Source organism: Antechinus flavipes, chromosome 3 (assembly GCF_016432865.1).
Source record: "Antechinus flavipes isolate AdamAnt ecotype Samford, QLD, Australia chromosome 3, AdamAnt_v2, whole genome shotgun sequence".
NCBI classification, from domain to species: Eukaryota; Metazoa; Chordata; class Mammalia; order Dasyuromorphia; family Dasyuridae; genus Antechinus; species Antechinus flavipes.
Genome location: NC_067400.1, coordinates 323,687,974 through 323,704,398, shown reverse-complemented (window position 1 = coordinate 323,704,398; position 16,425 = coordinate 323,687,974). Strand labels below are relative to the sequence as shown.

General features: G+C 35.5%; 1 protein-coding gene across 3 annotated transcripts in view; it reads right to left on the bottom strand.

Moving 5' to 3' along the window:
• Positions 1–534: 534 nt before the first annotated feature.
• The window catches only part of PAK2 (p21 (RAC1) activated kinase 2), a 129,426-nt gene continuing 113,535 nt past the window's right edge, over positions 535–16,425 (bottom strand). For 2 of the 3 annotated variants that reach the window (XM_051985542.1, XM_051985541.1), the window contains exons 15-17: positions 6,599–6,642; positions 3,450–3,566; positions 535–1,233 (exon numbers count right to left, since the gene is read on the bottom strand). In XM_051985542.1, the coding sequence (XP_051841502.1) occupies positions 960–1,233; positions 3,450–3,566; positions 6,599–6,642 (435 nt within the window). In that variant the 3' untranslated portion in view covers positions 535–959. Of the gene's footprint in view, positions 1,234–3,449; positions 5,861–6,598; positions 6,643–16,425 lie in introns of those variants that run through there. The other variant, XM_051985544.1, reaches the window with a different exon arrangement.

Here is a 16,425-nt window from a genome sequence, read left to right as displayed (position 1 = left end):
CCTAGAATAAAGGGGACACTTGTTCTTTAAGGACAACTATCCCACATTCAAGGCCTATAAGCTAGTAAATGTTTAACAACTGGCTTTCCTCAACACCCAGGACATACTTTAAAATTTAATCTACATTGCTAACATTTTCTCTAACACAAATTTCTTAAGTCTAGACCAAAACAATAAATCGAGCCTTAATTCGTGGTGTGCCATTTTCCAAGGTATAACCTAACTGGCACTGGACCTACAGCCCAGGCCTCTCAGAGTTAATATCCCAACCATGTCTGATAAGCCTCTCCACATGCAGACTTGAAGAATTGATAGTAAACTGAAACAATAATTATAGGGGTTTACGGAAGACTGAGGAAACTCCCTTCTTTGATAAGCCCAACCATATTACCATTTTATTTTGGACTTCATACACCTTTACCAAACCTCTGGGTCCAGAGAAAACAAACAGGTCCAGTCAGTATTTTAATAATTTTTCCCCACCTGCAACTTCAGTAAGAGCAGCTCTTTTGTAAGAAAAGAAGAGATTCAACCTAAGTTTTATGTACTTATTTTATTTTACATGTTGATAACTGTTTTTCAACATAATCAGTATCCTTTGTAATCCTATTTTTGTGCATTTAAAAACATCATTTGGAGGAGGAGAGTCCATTGGTTCCACCTATTCTCAAAGGGAACCTTGACCCAGGAAAGGTAAAGACCCTTTGCTCTAGGATACTTGATTGTGTTCACGGTTGCTACCTGAGAGCATTCTCAACTAATTCAATTGCTTTGGAAATATAAAGCCATCCAGGGCTCCCTTGGTTCTTGTCTCTTTTGCAGATCCATTCACCCCCAAAACTGATAAGCCAAGGAAATGGACACACTTGTCACAATCTAGTAGGATCACAGAAGCACAGATCCAGAGCTGTAAGGGACTTCCCTCATTTCACAAATAAGGAAATTGAGATCCGGGGAATTTAAGTGATTTGTCCAAAGTCACCCAGGCAGTAGTAAGTGACAGAGCTAGGATTCATACTCAGGTCCTGTGACTCCAAAACTGCTGTCACTCCATTTTCTGACTGAGTTCTGTTTTCCCCTTCTTGGTACTTTTCTCCTGTTTCTGAGTCCCATTGGGCGTGGAGGCTGGCTTCCCCTTGGGCACACGATACTTGTTCTTTTGATAGTAAAACAGGTTCCTCTGGAAAAACCGGGGAATGTTGCCCTGATATAGTAGGACTGCCACAATCATCCCTGAAGAAAAAAAAAAAAAGATATTATGTGTAGTCTAAGAAAGTCTGTGAACTTAAAATCCAGCTTGACTTAAAAGGACTGCAGCCCTGCAGTACAAGTTTCCCCACTCCAGGGTTTCCTCCAGTCTCATGGGTGATTTGGGATTCTCAAAGGCTAACTGAGCTAAGAGACCACAAGCCCTGGGTTGTGTAACAGACTCAGCAGGTTCCAACAATAGGCTGGATTGCTCATTATTTGAGGATCAGCCTAGTTCACTTTGGAGAGGCTTTCCTCCAGAAGATGAATATTTTTGGTCAAACAGATCATGAAAGCCAAAGGCACAGAGTTTACCATTGCCATGTGCAGAGATAGGGAGGGTACCCACATAAGGTGTTTATCACAGGTCCTGTCTGAAAATATGGAGGTAAACACGTATAAAGAATAACCATTATAGAATTACTGATCAGGAGCTGAAAGGAACCTTAGAAGCTCTCTAACCCAATTGCCCCATTTTATAGATGAGGATCATGGGGCTTAAAGGTGATTAAGTGGCTTGCTCATAGTCAGGTAATTAGCATGACATCAGGCCTTCAGGAGTATCCCAAGGTTTCAGCATATCCTACAAGGCTTTGCTTTCCCATGAGTTAGGTGAGAAGTGGGGAACCACCAGCCAGTAGATGGTATAAGGCCCTCTGAAATCATTTGCTAAGGTAACTGCAGTTAAGGATGAGCTAAAAGCTAAGTACCACAGCCTTGCACTGTTTCAATTCTGCTGACAATTTTGTATGGCCCAATGAATGATATTATAAATATCCAAATGGCCCTTGGCGAAAAAAAGTTCTCCAGTCCCAAGTTCACTCTATATTTTAATACTTCAAACTACATATGGCAGTTTGTGGTCATTAAGGTCTATATTTCCCATTTTGTCTATATAGGTTTTGACTATTTCATTGCTTTTTGAGACCCACACCAAAGGGTGGTCAGAGGATATAAAAAATAATGTTTGAGCCATTCCATTTTGTTCCTTATTCATTTACCAAATAGTTAAATAAAGGTAGTAAAATTACTTTAAACAAGGTGCTAATCATCCATATGCCTTCAGCATCCAAAAATAAAATTTATTGAACTTAAAATATATACATATACATACATATATACACACATATTGTTTTTATATATACTTATGTCATATTCACCACATATATTGATGTGAACTTATATATTTATGTAGCTGTATAGAGTCATGTATATACTTATATGAATGCATATATTTACATATAATTTATAAATTTACATAGTCATTATGTATGAGTGTATATTTACATATTTATCTGTATATTCACATATATTTACAGTTATCATCTATATATAAACTTACATGTATATTTACATATATGCATGTGTTTGTTTACATGGGATATATATTGTTACACATTTATAATTTACTTTTATCATCATTGTATAAACATGCATATTAATTTGTACATATAGATTTACATAAAATCATCATATATACTTATGTATAAACCTATATATAACTTATATGTAGTTAGTCATAGTGACTATGACAATTAAATGAACTTGTATGTTTCATACTGCTATATGTTCTTTTATATATACATGTAAGAAGTTATATATGCATATATATAGTCATCTTAAATATCCTCTGCCCTAAAATTTCTCTTACTATAAGATCATAGAATCATTCTATTACTATGCTGGATTGGAACCAGAGGATTGGGGTTCAAATTTTGCTCCATCACTTACTACCTGAGTGACCTTGGGCAAATGACTTCATCTCTCTGTACCTCAGTTCCCTCATTTGTAATTAATAATATCAACAATAGTAATAACTAACATTTATATGGCTCTTTAAAGCTTATATAACTTACATAGTACTTTAATGAGATATATAAATATCATCTCATTGTAGTCACAGTGACTTCGGGAAATAGATGATTATTATTTCTATTGTATTGCTAGGGATACTGAAGCAGAGGAACTTGTCTAGGGCCACGTAGTCTGTAAATGTCTGAGGTTGGATTTGAACCCTGATATTCCTGACTCCAGGTCTAGCACTCTGTCCATTATACCACTTAGAAGCCTCCAATTAGGGGGCTAGACTAGCTGGCTTCTAAAGTTGCTGCTAGTTCTAAACTTGAAATCCTCACACTGTCAACTTTGTCCTAAACAAAATGTGTGAAATGAATCCTTGAAGCCCCTTACGGTTTTCTTACCTGTGAGAGGACCCAAGCAGTAGACCTGCATATAATCCAGTAAAGTATTTCCAGAGCAATGAAAAGTCACAGAGGATGCTAGGGCAGGGTTGAAGAAGGCTGAAGTAAATGGACCAGCTGTGGAAAAAATAATCCGGAGTGATGGGATTCTATTGGTTTTAAGTGACCTCTCCATGAATATCTCAAAGAATCCTCAGACTGAAAGGGACCTTGGAAAAGTGCCCCTCCTGGCTGCTTGAAAAATAGCCATTCTAACCAAGTTGCAAACATCATTTCAGAAAATGCACTCCATTTTGCTTTTGATTCTTCCAGGGATGCTGACATTTAAGTAACAAAAAGATGGTTCCTAATGAACTTTATCCACCTTCCATAGTCCTGGGCTGGTAAGTTACCATGATAAAGAGAAACATGGCACTTTGTAGAATACCATCCTGGGACACATCAATCAATAGAACAAATTTGGTTTTAAAGTACCTTGGTCTACTAAGCAGTTTGAGAAATCTTATTTCCTTTCTCATTTAATCTCTCTCCCTTTTTTCTCCAATACAAGAAACTAGAGAGGAAAATGTTTGATTGCACAATGTTAAAATCAGCAGCCTATCTCAGTACATATATCTAAACCTTCAGTCTAAAAGGAAATTAATTTCCCATTCTTCGAAGACTATTCTCTGACTTTTGCCTGAAAAGTTCTTAGAGAAATAGAGTTATGAACTCCAACCCTTCTTTCCCACATAAAACTGTCGTAAGCTTTGAGGGGCAGCCTGACAGCTATACATGAACTAAGAGCTAGTGCTAAATTTAAAATCTGGAAATCTGGGTTAAAATGTTATGGCAGACATTTGCTAGCTGTGGAAGCAAGTCACACTCTCAAAGATTCAATTTCATCATCTGTAAAATTGGGAGAGAGAAGAGCTTACATTTACATTAGCAATTACAAAAGAATTTTACAAATACTAACAGAACTATTTGCATTATCCTCTCTGGGATCACACATTAGCAAGAAATCAACCAAAAGATCTGGTCTAGGTTTGTTTTCACCAAGGTTGACATTTGTTCAGGATAGAGGTTCCCAGGAGCATGCATGTCCTTTGAATTTTTCAGTGAGGGCTGGTGGACTTGGCCTTATCCTTCTTTTTTCTGTCATATTTTATAGTATTATGGATGACCTTAAAGGAAAGAGGCTAATTAATCTAAGGCTCTAACTTTGAGGAAAGTTGCTTTCCTACTTCATAGAGATCAAATGGTCTTAAAAGAACACTGGATATAGAGTCAGAAGGGACCCAGACACCCTGCTTACTAGCATGTGTCCTTGGATAAAGCATTTTTTTATGAATTTCAATTTCCTTTCCTGTGAGACAGGGATAATTTTTATACATTACATACTATTTTACAAGGTTATTACAGGAAAGGCACTCTGTATACCATAAAATGTTATTAAAAAAAACAACTATTCATTTTATAAGGACTCTCCCCTCTAACAAAGTTAGCTGGTAGCACAATCAATAATGTGCTGGACCCGAAGTCACAAAGTCCTAAGTTAAAATGTGACCTATGGCCAGCTGGGAGACCCTGGGTAAATCATTTAACCTTTGCCTCAGTTGATTCATCTCTAAAATGGGGATAATAGCACCAACTTCCCTAAGTTGTTGCAAGGATCTGGTAAAGCAGTTTTCAAATCTGAAAGCACTTGTATAAATGTTAGCTATAATAATGATGATAATAATTGACTATATTATAATAATAGTGGTTAACATAATAGTGCTTAATATGTCAGGCATTGCTAAGTGCTTGGCAATTATTATCTTATTCAATCCTCACAACCACCCTTGGGGTTGGGAGCAGAGAGGAGGTAGTTGCTATTATTATCCTTATTCTACAGATGAGGAAACCGAAGCAAACATAAGTTTAGTGCCTAGCATCAGATGGGTAGTGTCTGAGGCTAGACTTGAACTCAATACTTCCTGATTCCAGGCCCAGTGTACTATCCACTGGACCACTTAAAAAGTTAAGAATTGTGAGCTGGCTCTCTTTTGTTCTCTACATCTACATTTCTATCTATAAATATAGATATGATACAGATATATGTGTGTATATCTATATGATATGTGTCTACATTAAATCTACCCCCAAGGTCCTTCAAATAGATTTCCTACTGAATTTTTTTTTTTTTAACAGATTTAGAAGAGAAATTTAAGGCTACATTAGGATCTACTATCTATAGAAAATCAATTAGAAGTGAGGTGAATTCACTTGCCATATCACAGCATAAGCCAACAGGTTCACAGATGATCATAGCTTTAGAGCTGGAAGAGATCTTTGGATACTGTCTAGTCTGACCTCCTCACTTTACACATGGGGAAACTGAGGCCCAGAGAAATAAAGGGACTTGTCCAAATTCATCCAGGTGTAAGCTGCAGAAATGAGATTCAAATCCAGGTTTTTTACCGTATTCCCTCTCTGCTTCTTACTATTAACAAAGTAGTAAATAATTTTGAAGACTTATTTTTTTATTCCCTAAACCAGCTAACTACTTTAGCTTCCACTGTTTCCCCCTATCCCTTAGTGATCCCCACATTCTTCCTATTTGTTCTGACACTGTAATCTTACTATCTGATTTCCTTTTCCCTTACTTCCTCATCACCACCAAACGCCCTTCCCCATGTATGGTCTGACTTTTCAATTAAATTGAATAAAAAATTTATTTGGTTTGTAGAATTTTATGACATCCCTTGAGGTAACTGAATCATTCTGAGATATTTTTAAACAGGACTGGGAATGACTTCACCAAAAGCTAAATGGATGTTAGAATTGATTCTTAGCCTCTTGTCCCAAATAGTAAAAGTCTGACACTTTCAAAGATTCCCTGACCTTTTTCAGATTCTCCCCATTCCACCCTACTATAAACACCTGCCATTTCTAATTCTCTTAGTCCCCAGCACTAAATCCAAGAAAACAACATAAAGCAAATGACAACCAAAAAACAACTGAAATTCTTATTAAGACACACTTTCATTGGATTAGTTGTCTGGTCTCAATTAAATACTGGCTATTCAAATGAGTGTTTCTTTTCAGCATGTAACCTTGCTTCAAGGGATAATCCTTCTCCCTCTGTCACCCACCCTGGAGTCTCAAGGTGAAAATTCTCTCACCTGTATAAGCCAAGATGGTAACAATGAGAGCCACAGCAGTCACCCTGTAGATAAAAAGACTGTGCTGAAATAGGAGGAGAGTTAAATGGAAGAAGAAGAACAGGTGGCTTCCACCAAAGTGCCTTGGCTCACTGATGTCCGGAGGGAAGAGCTGCAATCTCTGGCAATCAGATTCTGGATTAGATGGAAATCTGTCAACTCCCAGGACCAATAAAGATTGGTCAAAACGCAGCTGGCCTTCATTCCCACAAAATGAGCCAACAATTTGACAAGTGTGGTCAGCAAGGAGGACTCTACCATCAGGAACTCCTGGATGGACACGGCGGGGTTGGCAGATGCACCATCAAAAGACATCCCATGGACCACAAAGAGCAGGAAAAGAAGGGTCAGGATTACATCTGGGCCAAAGCCACCTCCCCAGGGCCCGATCTCCACTAACATTCTAAGTTCTAGGCAACATGCGCATAACTGGAAGGCACTTGCCAGCTCCCCAGCAAAGCTGCTATAGATTTTCTGAGGGAGAAACCTCTTGGAAATTCTTCTGGCCCCTTCACATAGGATAATAATAATAAAGAAGAACGAAAGGGAGACATTCAAACCAGCCATGCAGGAAGCTTCAGTAGTCAGGAGAAGCAAGGGAGTGTCTAGGCTGTATTACACAGGAAATCAGGTCAGAAAACCCCGCCTCTTTTTAACACAGGTGGACATTAAGCTAACGTGGCAAAAACATTCAGGTCCTTAGGGTCAAGGAAGCTGGAGAGAAAATTCACATAAGGCAGGAGATAGGCAGAATATTTTTCCCTTATCTAGAATCCCATCAGCCATTTGACCTTCAAAAACTTCTCTTGCCTTTAATTAAAAATGTTCCACCTGCACCTAAGAGGTATAGAAAGGCACAGGTTACCCAGAGAAGTGTTGAATCACACCATAGAAACTGTCTTTCTCTTGTATTGACCTGGGAAGATCAGAGGTAGCTTATTCAAAGTATCATACATTCATGACAAATACTCATGGTGATTTCATTCATTTTTGACTGCTAGACAGGGACTCACCTGATGCTTCCTGAAATGCTGAGTGTATGTTTTTGACACAAATAATGATATGAGTGAATATTAGCTTTATGGAAAGGAGTGTATAAACTCTCATAACTTGGTTTTGGGAGACAAAATAGGCTCCTGTTAATTCTATTCTAAAAAACCACAATAAAACTAATTTAAAAAAAAAAAAAGCTACTTATATTCAGACAGTGCTTTGTAGTCTATAATGCACTTTTTCTTATAACCTACTGAGGTCCATAGTTTAGGTCTTTTCACTCTCAATATATAGATAATAAAATTCAGGTTGAGCAACAAGCCCACAATTCTTGAAAATATATAAACTAGTTACATTTCTAGACTATTAATTACTAGATTTCTAACTACTCACAGTACATTCAATATAAAAATGATTGGTATCATAGCAAGCAAAAAAAAAAAAGTCTTTGGGAAAGCAAAAAAATCCTTAAATTGTTTTTAATCAATCTGCTTTTATTTCTCTTCTTAGAAATTTATTTTATGTATAACTTATTTCCAAAAAGTTGTAATACATAATTAGAATTTATGTAACATTTTAAGGATTTTAAAGTACTTTACTTATCTCGCTTAATCTTCATGACAGCCTTTTGAAGTACGTATCATTATTATCCCCATTTTATAATTGATAAAAGCAAGACTAAACAATATATCCATGGTCCTTTTTACATTTCTAGAGAAACTACCTGAAGAATATCCAAGTTAATCTAGCAATGGCACGAGTCCGCTGCTGTGGGCAGTGGATAGTGCAATGCTCTGATAAGAGTATCAAGCCTGAATTTTGGAAGTCTCATCTTTCTAAGTCCAAATTTGGCCTAAGACACTGACCCTGTGCAAGTCACTGTACCCTGTTTACCTCAGTTTCCTTAGCTATAAAATAAGCTAGAGAAGGAAGTAACATCTCCTCCAACATCTCCAAAACTCCAAATGGAAACATGGAGAATTGGACATGATAGGGACAACTGAATGACACGTGTGCTTAAGCAAAAAGTAGTCTTTGGGAGAGTAGGAAAATGCTTACATTATTTTTAATCAATCTGCTTTTATTTTTCTCCCTGAATGTTTTATTTCATGTATTTCAAAAAAAAAAAAAAAAAAAAAGTTGATCTGGAATAATAATAATGACAATTAACATTCATGTAACATCTTAAGATTTTCAATGTACTTCTCAAGTCATCTGATCTTCCTAACAATCCTGTAAGGTGGATACTGTTATTATCCTTATTTTACTGTTGAGGAAATGATTTGTTCAGGAACATTCAACTAATGCCTGAGTCTGGATTTGAACTCAGGTCTTTCTGACTCTTGGCCCAGTGCATCATTATTATTACCAATATTTACACAGTACTTACTATATATCAAGCACTCTGCTAAACTTTGCAATTACTCATTTGATTTTCACAATAATCTTAGAAGATTCCAATTATCCCCATTTTCAAGATGAAAAAACTGAAATAGAGGTGATATGACTTGCCCAGAACCACATAACCAGTATATATTTGAAACTGATTTTTCTGTAAGTCTGTTGACAAGCGTCCTTCCTCCAAGGGCATGGTTTGCCCCCTCACCCCTAAATCCTACATGGAGGGCCCAGCCAACATGCTGAAGAGGCCTTCCTCTGGATCTCTTGATAGTACACAGATATCAGTGGAGTACACAAGATGCTGCCCAAACTAGGTAAATTATCTCCATTCTCACCAAGATCTGGGCCAGTCTAGTTTTCTAATCACACACCTCTTTGATGATATCTTTTATGCTATCTCATCTTCCTTGACTCCATATCATGGCCTATTCACACATATCACAAGCATCTGTCTTAGGTAAAATGTGGCTGGCATCCTTTAGAAGTTATGGTATTCTGTAACTGGTAGAAATACATGGTTATCATCAAAGAAATACTGGGCTTTAAAGATAAGCTCTAATTTTAAATAGATGGGGAATATTGAAAATACTGCACTATTTTTCATGTTTAATCTGAAAATTAGGTAGCTATCCATTGATTAGAAAATGGCAAAAAAAATGGCAAAAAAAGTTTGTGGTGCATGAATATTATCGATATGAAATACAGGAAGACTAAAAGGAAGACTATAGGAAGCCTTTCCCAATCACTCAATCTAGGGCATTCTATCTGATGATTATTCTTTATCATATATGTTGCTTATTTATATGTCGGTATTTGCATGTTGTCTTATTACTATTAGCTCCATAAGGACAGGGACTATCTTTTGACTTTTTTTATACCCCAAATCTGGCACATAATAGGAGCTGAATAAAAGTTTACTGATGGATGGCAAATGAAGTAAATAGAATCATGAAAACAAGATGCAAATTATAACAATTGAAATGGAAAAAAGAAAACATCAAAAGTGAACTCTTTGCAATTATAATGACCAAGGCTGATCCTGGAGAAGAACTGAGAAAAGGCACCTTTTTCCTTTTCACACTGAAGGGATAAAGGGCCATGGATATGTAATATGGCAGATCCTATTCAGACATGTTAGCTTTGCTGATCTCATTCCCCTTTTCAAAAAAGTTTTGTTACAAGGAATGACAGAGTAGAGGGAAAGAATATATTCAGTAATTGATGCAATACAAAAATAAGACTGATCTAAAGAAGAAAATGAAATTCAACTTAAAAAATGTAAACCACTACACAAAGGCATTTTAAAAATTTTCCTTCTCCTAATAAATTCTGGCCCAGGTTGTTGTTAATTGGCATTATTTCTCTAAAATGTACATACTGATCAATCATGCTGTTTGAATTGTCATTCCTGCTACAAATCAGTTTATACAACAGAAATTTTTCACCCAATTTTTTTCCATGTGGAAACTGGAATTTGCTGAAGGCTGAACATGCAACTGACACAATGTCATCAAAAAACAGGAACATTTAGATGACTGGAGAATTTTGCTTTTCTGTTTGGATTCCACAGTTCTCCTTCAAAATAGTGAAGTACCTTTGGAGTACATTTGAAGTCTTGATTGATAGGAATAATTTATAATGTTGAACAATGTCTCCTCTGCTGTTAAATCTTTCAAGCTTTTGACATATGCAAAGGAGATAGAAAGCAAACTTTAAATATAACAGTTCCAGAATCAAATACATTTTTGATAGTAACAAATAAACAAAAAACCCCACAAAAAAAAGTGGGATCTTGTATTCTCTGGTCCTTTCAATCAAATTGAAGAATCACATTTATGAAAACTTCCCTCTTCCTTTACCATATGTGGACTGAGAATACCTCATATGTCTAGGGATTACTATTATAAAAGTGAGAGTAGAAGCATATGGGTTGATGATATTTCCTTGAGCTTTTTTTTTTTTTTTTCAGTAAAAAGGTTCATGATTTTTTCCCCCAAAAAAGTTTAGTGTCCTCTTCTCTTTCAAGTCTGTTGAAAACCAGGATTTAACACATTTGAAATTGTGTTGATTTCCTTGCCTTTATTTTCTTTAGTATAATTTCTACTTCTTCCTAAAGCATAACAGGATTATGGTATTAATGGCCAAATATGTATAGTAGAAAGAACATGGCAAGGTGAAATGATGAAGTTGGAATAAGGAAAACTTGAATTCAGATTACATACCCAGTGTCCACCTTAAAGGTTTTTAAAGGTTTAAATGAGATAGTTTGTGTAAACTTTTAGCCAGAATACAAATGCTAGTTATTTTTGTTATCCAGTATATAAATGAGTTATTTTTATCATCATTATTATGTTATAAAGATCTTTACAGATCATCTCATTTTTGCTTATCTGTTATCTTTCTTATCTTTCTCCCAGTTTTATCTTTAAATAGCTCCAGAACAATCTAGCCTAATTGTCTCTTTTGTTTATATTCTAAACTTTTTATTGCTTCTTGGACCAAATTTAAACTGGAATGATAGATTGGGACAAAGAAGGTATTGCTCTTAACTGCCCTATCTCTTTGCTTGTCAAGATCAGATATTGATGATATCTAGGTTTTCTTTATCTTCCCACTGTGACAACTCATTTATATTGGTTAAATATCACTATTAAACATTTTAAACTTGAATTCTCATGTTAAACTCAGTATATTCAAAACAGAATTAACTCATCTTAAGAATTTTGAATCTATTACTATCAAAAGTACTACTATCCATCCAGTCATCAAGGTTCACAACTTCTGTCATTTTCAACATCTCACTCTTACTAACCCCACACATTCAATAAATGGCAAAATCTTATCATTTCCATCTCCACAACATCTCTCCTTTATGTTTCCTTTTTGCCACTTACATGGCCATCATCCTAGTTCTGCCAATTATCTCCCAGTTATTCTTACTGGTTTATTTCTCTCTAGTCCAATCCATTTTCCATATACCTGTCAAAGTGATATTTCTTAAGCATGAATTTTACCATGTAACCCCACTAACCAATAAATTTCTGTCTTCCTCTTACCTATGAGATCAAATAGAAACATCTTTTTTGGCACTAAAAGATCAAAAAATTTGACCCTCATTTTTCTAGTCTTTGTACACATAATGAACTCATTTTGCATTCATTTGCACTGTCCATCTTGCTATATAGCAAATAGACTGAATCCTATCTCCATATTCCTTGCAATGCATGTCAATCAACAGGCATTTTATTTAGCAATTACTATGGCCAGACTATATTAAGGACAAATATAAAGAATTAAACAAACACTCCTATCAATGAGCTTATATTCTAATAGAGGTGACAAGTATATGCATGTGTATACACACACATACTCACTTTAGAAAAACTGTTTAGCTGGATTGCAGTATTGGAGTTACCATAATGTACTAGGATGCACTAGCATGATAGGTTGGGACAAGGATGTGAAGGGTTTAAAAAAGTTTAAATTTGGTCCAAGCAATAGGAAGCCACTGGGGTCAAATAGGGAAGTAACACAATCACACATATGCTTAAAGAACATCACTTTGGCAACCATGTGAAGGATGGACTGGAGTGGGGAGAGATAGATACAAGGCAGCAAGACCAATTAGGAGGCCATTGTGGACATCAGGTGAAAGGTAACAAGATCTTGATTTAAGGTAGTGGCTCTTAAGTTGAGAAAAGAGGTAGAATGTAGTATAAATAGCAAGATTTGGCAAGGCATTGGTTGTGTAGGATGAGAGAAGGTAAGGAGTTAAGGATAATAGGGAGGCTACAAACCTGGGAGATTGAAAGAATGGTGGTACCTTTGACCAAAATAGAGTACTGTTTTCTAGCCATGCTTTGTTCAGATTATTCTCATAAAATTAATTTTTAAAAACCAAATGTTGAATTTTCTGCATTTGATTTCATTAGATGTAGCCTAATGTTCCATTCTGCCAAAATCCTAACTCTATTATAATCATACATGTTTATCCAACTTTTCCAATTTTATCTTCAAATTTGATGGTAATGTCACCTACATCTTCATCCAAGTCTTTGATAAAAACGTTAAATGGTTCAAGGTCAAAGAGAGATCTCTGGAGCTTCCCATTAGAGACCACCCTCCAAAATACTAACTTTCATGGCTATAGCTTGGGGAGTTAATTATCCAAAGATTGTCCTTGGCTAAAGTCAGCCAGGAAGAACAACATATGAGGCACAAAATTAAAGCTACTTATGACAAAGGAATCCTTACTTGTAAAAGTCACTTAAATAAACCATTTCCCTTATTCTGAGATAAGGGTTTCAAACTAGTTATTAGACTATTTCAAGTTGCCCATGTTAGGCAAATTTCGAATAGCTAAAAAAAAAAAACTCTCTAAAAACTATTTCTTGTCATATCACAACATAGAACAGGTTATACAGGGGTGGTAGAAGACCTGGAGTTAAATGTCCCAAGTTCAAATATGGTCTCACACACTTATTGGCAAGTCACTTAACCTCTATTTGTCCCAGTTTCCTCATCTGTAAAATGGGGATAATAGCGTCTATCTCCTAGTCATGAGGATCAAAATGATGTAGTATTTGTAAAGTGCTTAAGCATAGTACTTGGCATATAGTAAGCACCAGATATGTTATTTTTCCTATTATATTTATCAGTTCGGCTTTTCTCTGTGTTTCCTTTTTCACCCACCCCATAGCAAAAAGATTGCATCTAAATAATCTACTCTAATATATCGTTTTTACTATCCTGGAACGGCCAACTACCTTGTTTTTTGTTAACTTTCAATAATCCATGCTATGATATTGAGCAAATACATAGAAAGGATCCTAAACAGGTACACCAAGATTTTTCAACACATTCCCCCAGCAATAAGAGTTAAGGCAACCTTATGTAAACAATCACAATGTTTACATTTCAAATTATATGGGAGAAAAAAGTTAGATGCCCTGATTTAAACAATTTATTTCTACCTTTTTTTCCCCCATTGACTTACTGGAGTTGCAAACAAGAAGCAAAACAATTAGCTTTTGAGGGTTTCTGTGCACTTCTTTGACTCTATACTTCCATTTGGTCACAATGAAATGGACCTACGGTAAAGGGAAAGACAACTAAATATTTTTCCCACATGAGTACAAGCCCCTCTTGTACTACAAAGTAATCGCAGTATTATGTGTGATTCATTAAAACTTTTAGAAGTATCAACACATTGACTAAGAAAAAGGATTGCCAATGATGCATTATAAAAATCCAAATTGAGACACTCCCAAAGCACCATAAAACTTAGATTCAACTTGTAGAGGTGCTTAAATGTTTTATATGTAAGGTGGAGTAAAGTCAAAGAAAATCCAATGAAATGATCTTTTCATCCTAAAGCAGAATTTCATTTAACACAAAAGAAGGGACACTATTTTCTAGTGCTAGATTTAGAATCATTAACCCAGAATCAAAACTCTTGATGTGACCTTGGTTCTCTTCACCTCTGTAGACTTCAGTTTACTCACCTACATTTATGAAGTGAGGTCTATTTTACTTTAAGTTAAATCTACAATTTTTCCTTACAGGTCAAATCTAATCTATTTTATTTTAGAAAAAATATTGAAGCCCAGAGTTGCAGTAAGTGTCAAAACTTGGATTCAAACCTAAGATCCAGTGTTCTTTCCATTATACCCATGTTTCTTCTCCACAGAATAAGAGTAGGAAAGAATTGCTGGCAAGACAGTCCAGGCCCTAAACCAAAAGCCTTTGAAATAGCATTCTTCTTACCCAGTGCCAATAGCTGTCATCTTGAGAAGCAACTCTTTATGAAGATGCAGCCTAGCAACTGATCCAGGTGCTGTAGCTACAGCTACTGAAGCCTCAGAAAAGAAAATTACTGCCAACAAAGTCCTTGGCACTGTGTCAAGTAATTCAACATCAGTAACAGGTATTAGCTTAACAGAAGAAATTCTATTAAATGAGGCATTTGTATATTCTTTGCTGCTGCCTTCTAAGATCCACAGGACTTCTCTCTGATTTGCTACTAAAATCTTCACTATGTACTATCACCCCTATTAGAATGTGAATTTCTTGGGAGGTAACACACAATGCTTTGCACAAAATAACTGCTTAAAAATGGTTCCCCCCTTCAAACATGCTTTCTCTCACTTTCCTTCAAACCAAGTTCCTTCTAAATAATTTTACTTTTATTTTTAGTTATCACTGCACTCACTACATGAAACTGACTCAATAGCAGGATGTAAGAGTTGTTCCATTTCTGATACTTTAATCAAAAGGAGCCTATGCTCAAGAGAAATATCCCGTAAGGAAAACTTAATTATAAGTAAGATTCTACAATATGCCTCACCTAAGTATAAGATGTTCTCAGTTCCTGAATATTATAGTTAGTATTTTCTATAATTTTTCCCCCTTTGGGTCATCTCAACTCCAAATCTTTTATCAATCCCTTATCAATTCTCTTCCTTATTTTCCCTCCCATAATGCAGTTTCCCTTAAGCCATTAAAACTATAAAACATACTACTCATAAAAGTGTGTAGTTTATCTGTATGGCACAATTAAGTATAAAGCAAGTTCAAAATTCTCTATACAATTATTGGATTAATATTGTTGAGTGGTTTTAGTTATGTAAATCAATATGTGTATACATTGTGTGTGTGTATATATATTCTATAGTATATGGAGTGACTGTCTTTAAACTAGCCATCATTTTGATATAAAATGAGCAGTCACGTTCATTCTTCCTGTTTTGCTCTTAATATATCTGTTCTACTAGCCACAGAACAAAATATCTTTTTCTAGTTATCTCCAAGACCAACAGACAAGCCTCTACCCACTTTAAGACTCAAATGTCTTAAACTTTTTGCTTCCTTATACACATATACATGTATGTTTCTCATTTTTCAAATTCATATCTCATGGAGACTGAATTTAAAATGCAAATACAACATTGGGAGAACTCCAATTGGTACTATCAACTATAAGCAACAATTGAAAACTAGCTTGATGTGAAACTTTCCTCAGTGCGTCTACTTGTGACCCATGAAGAAGTTTGAAAATTGAATTGAAAAAAATTGGGGTAAAGCAAGCAAGTCTCCTTAAAGACGCATAAAAATGTGTTTATTCCATGGTCCATGAGGAGCCGCAAAGAATTGATTTCATGTGTGCTTTTTATAAATGGAGTCAAGGAAATGTATTCATTTCCAATCTGTGAAAACTTATGACTTCTTTCTCATGCAATTTATCTTAAGTATTACTTGTAAATCCTATGAATATGTTTATAAAAATAATCCTATAACCTTGAGAAGCAGATTGTTACTGTCACTACTTATAAGAAAAAAAGGACTATCCTGAGAAACACTGAACAACCTTAATATTTTTTTGCAGTAAGTGAATT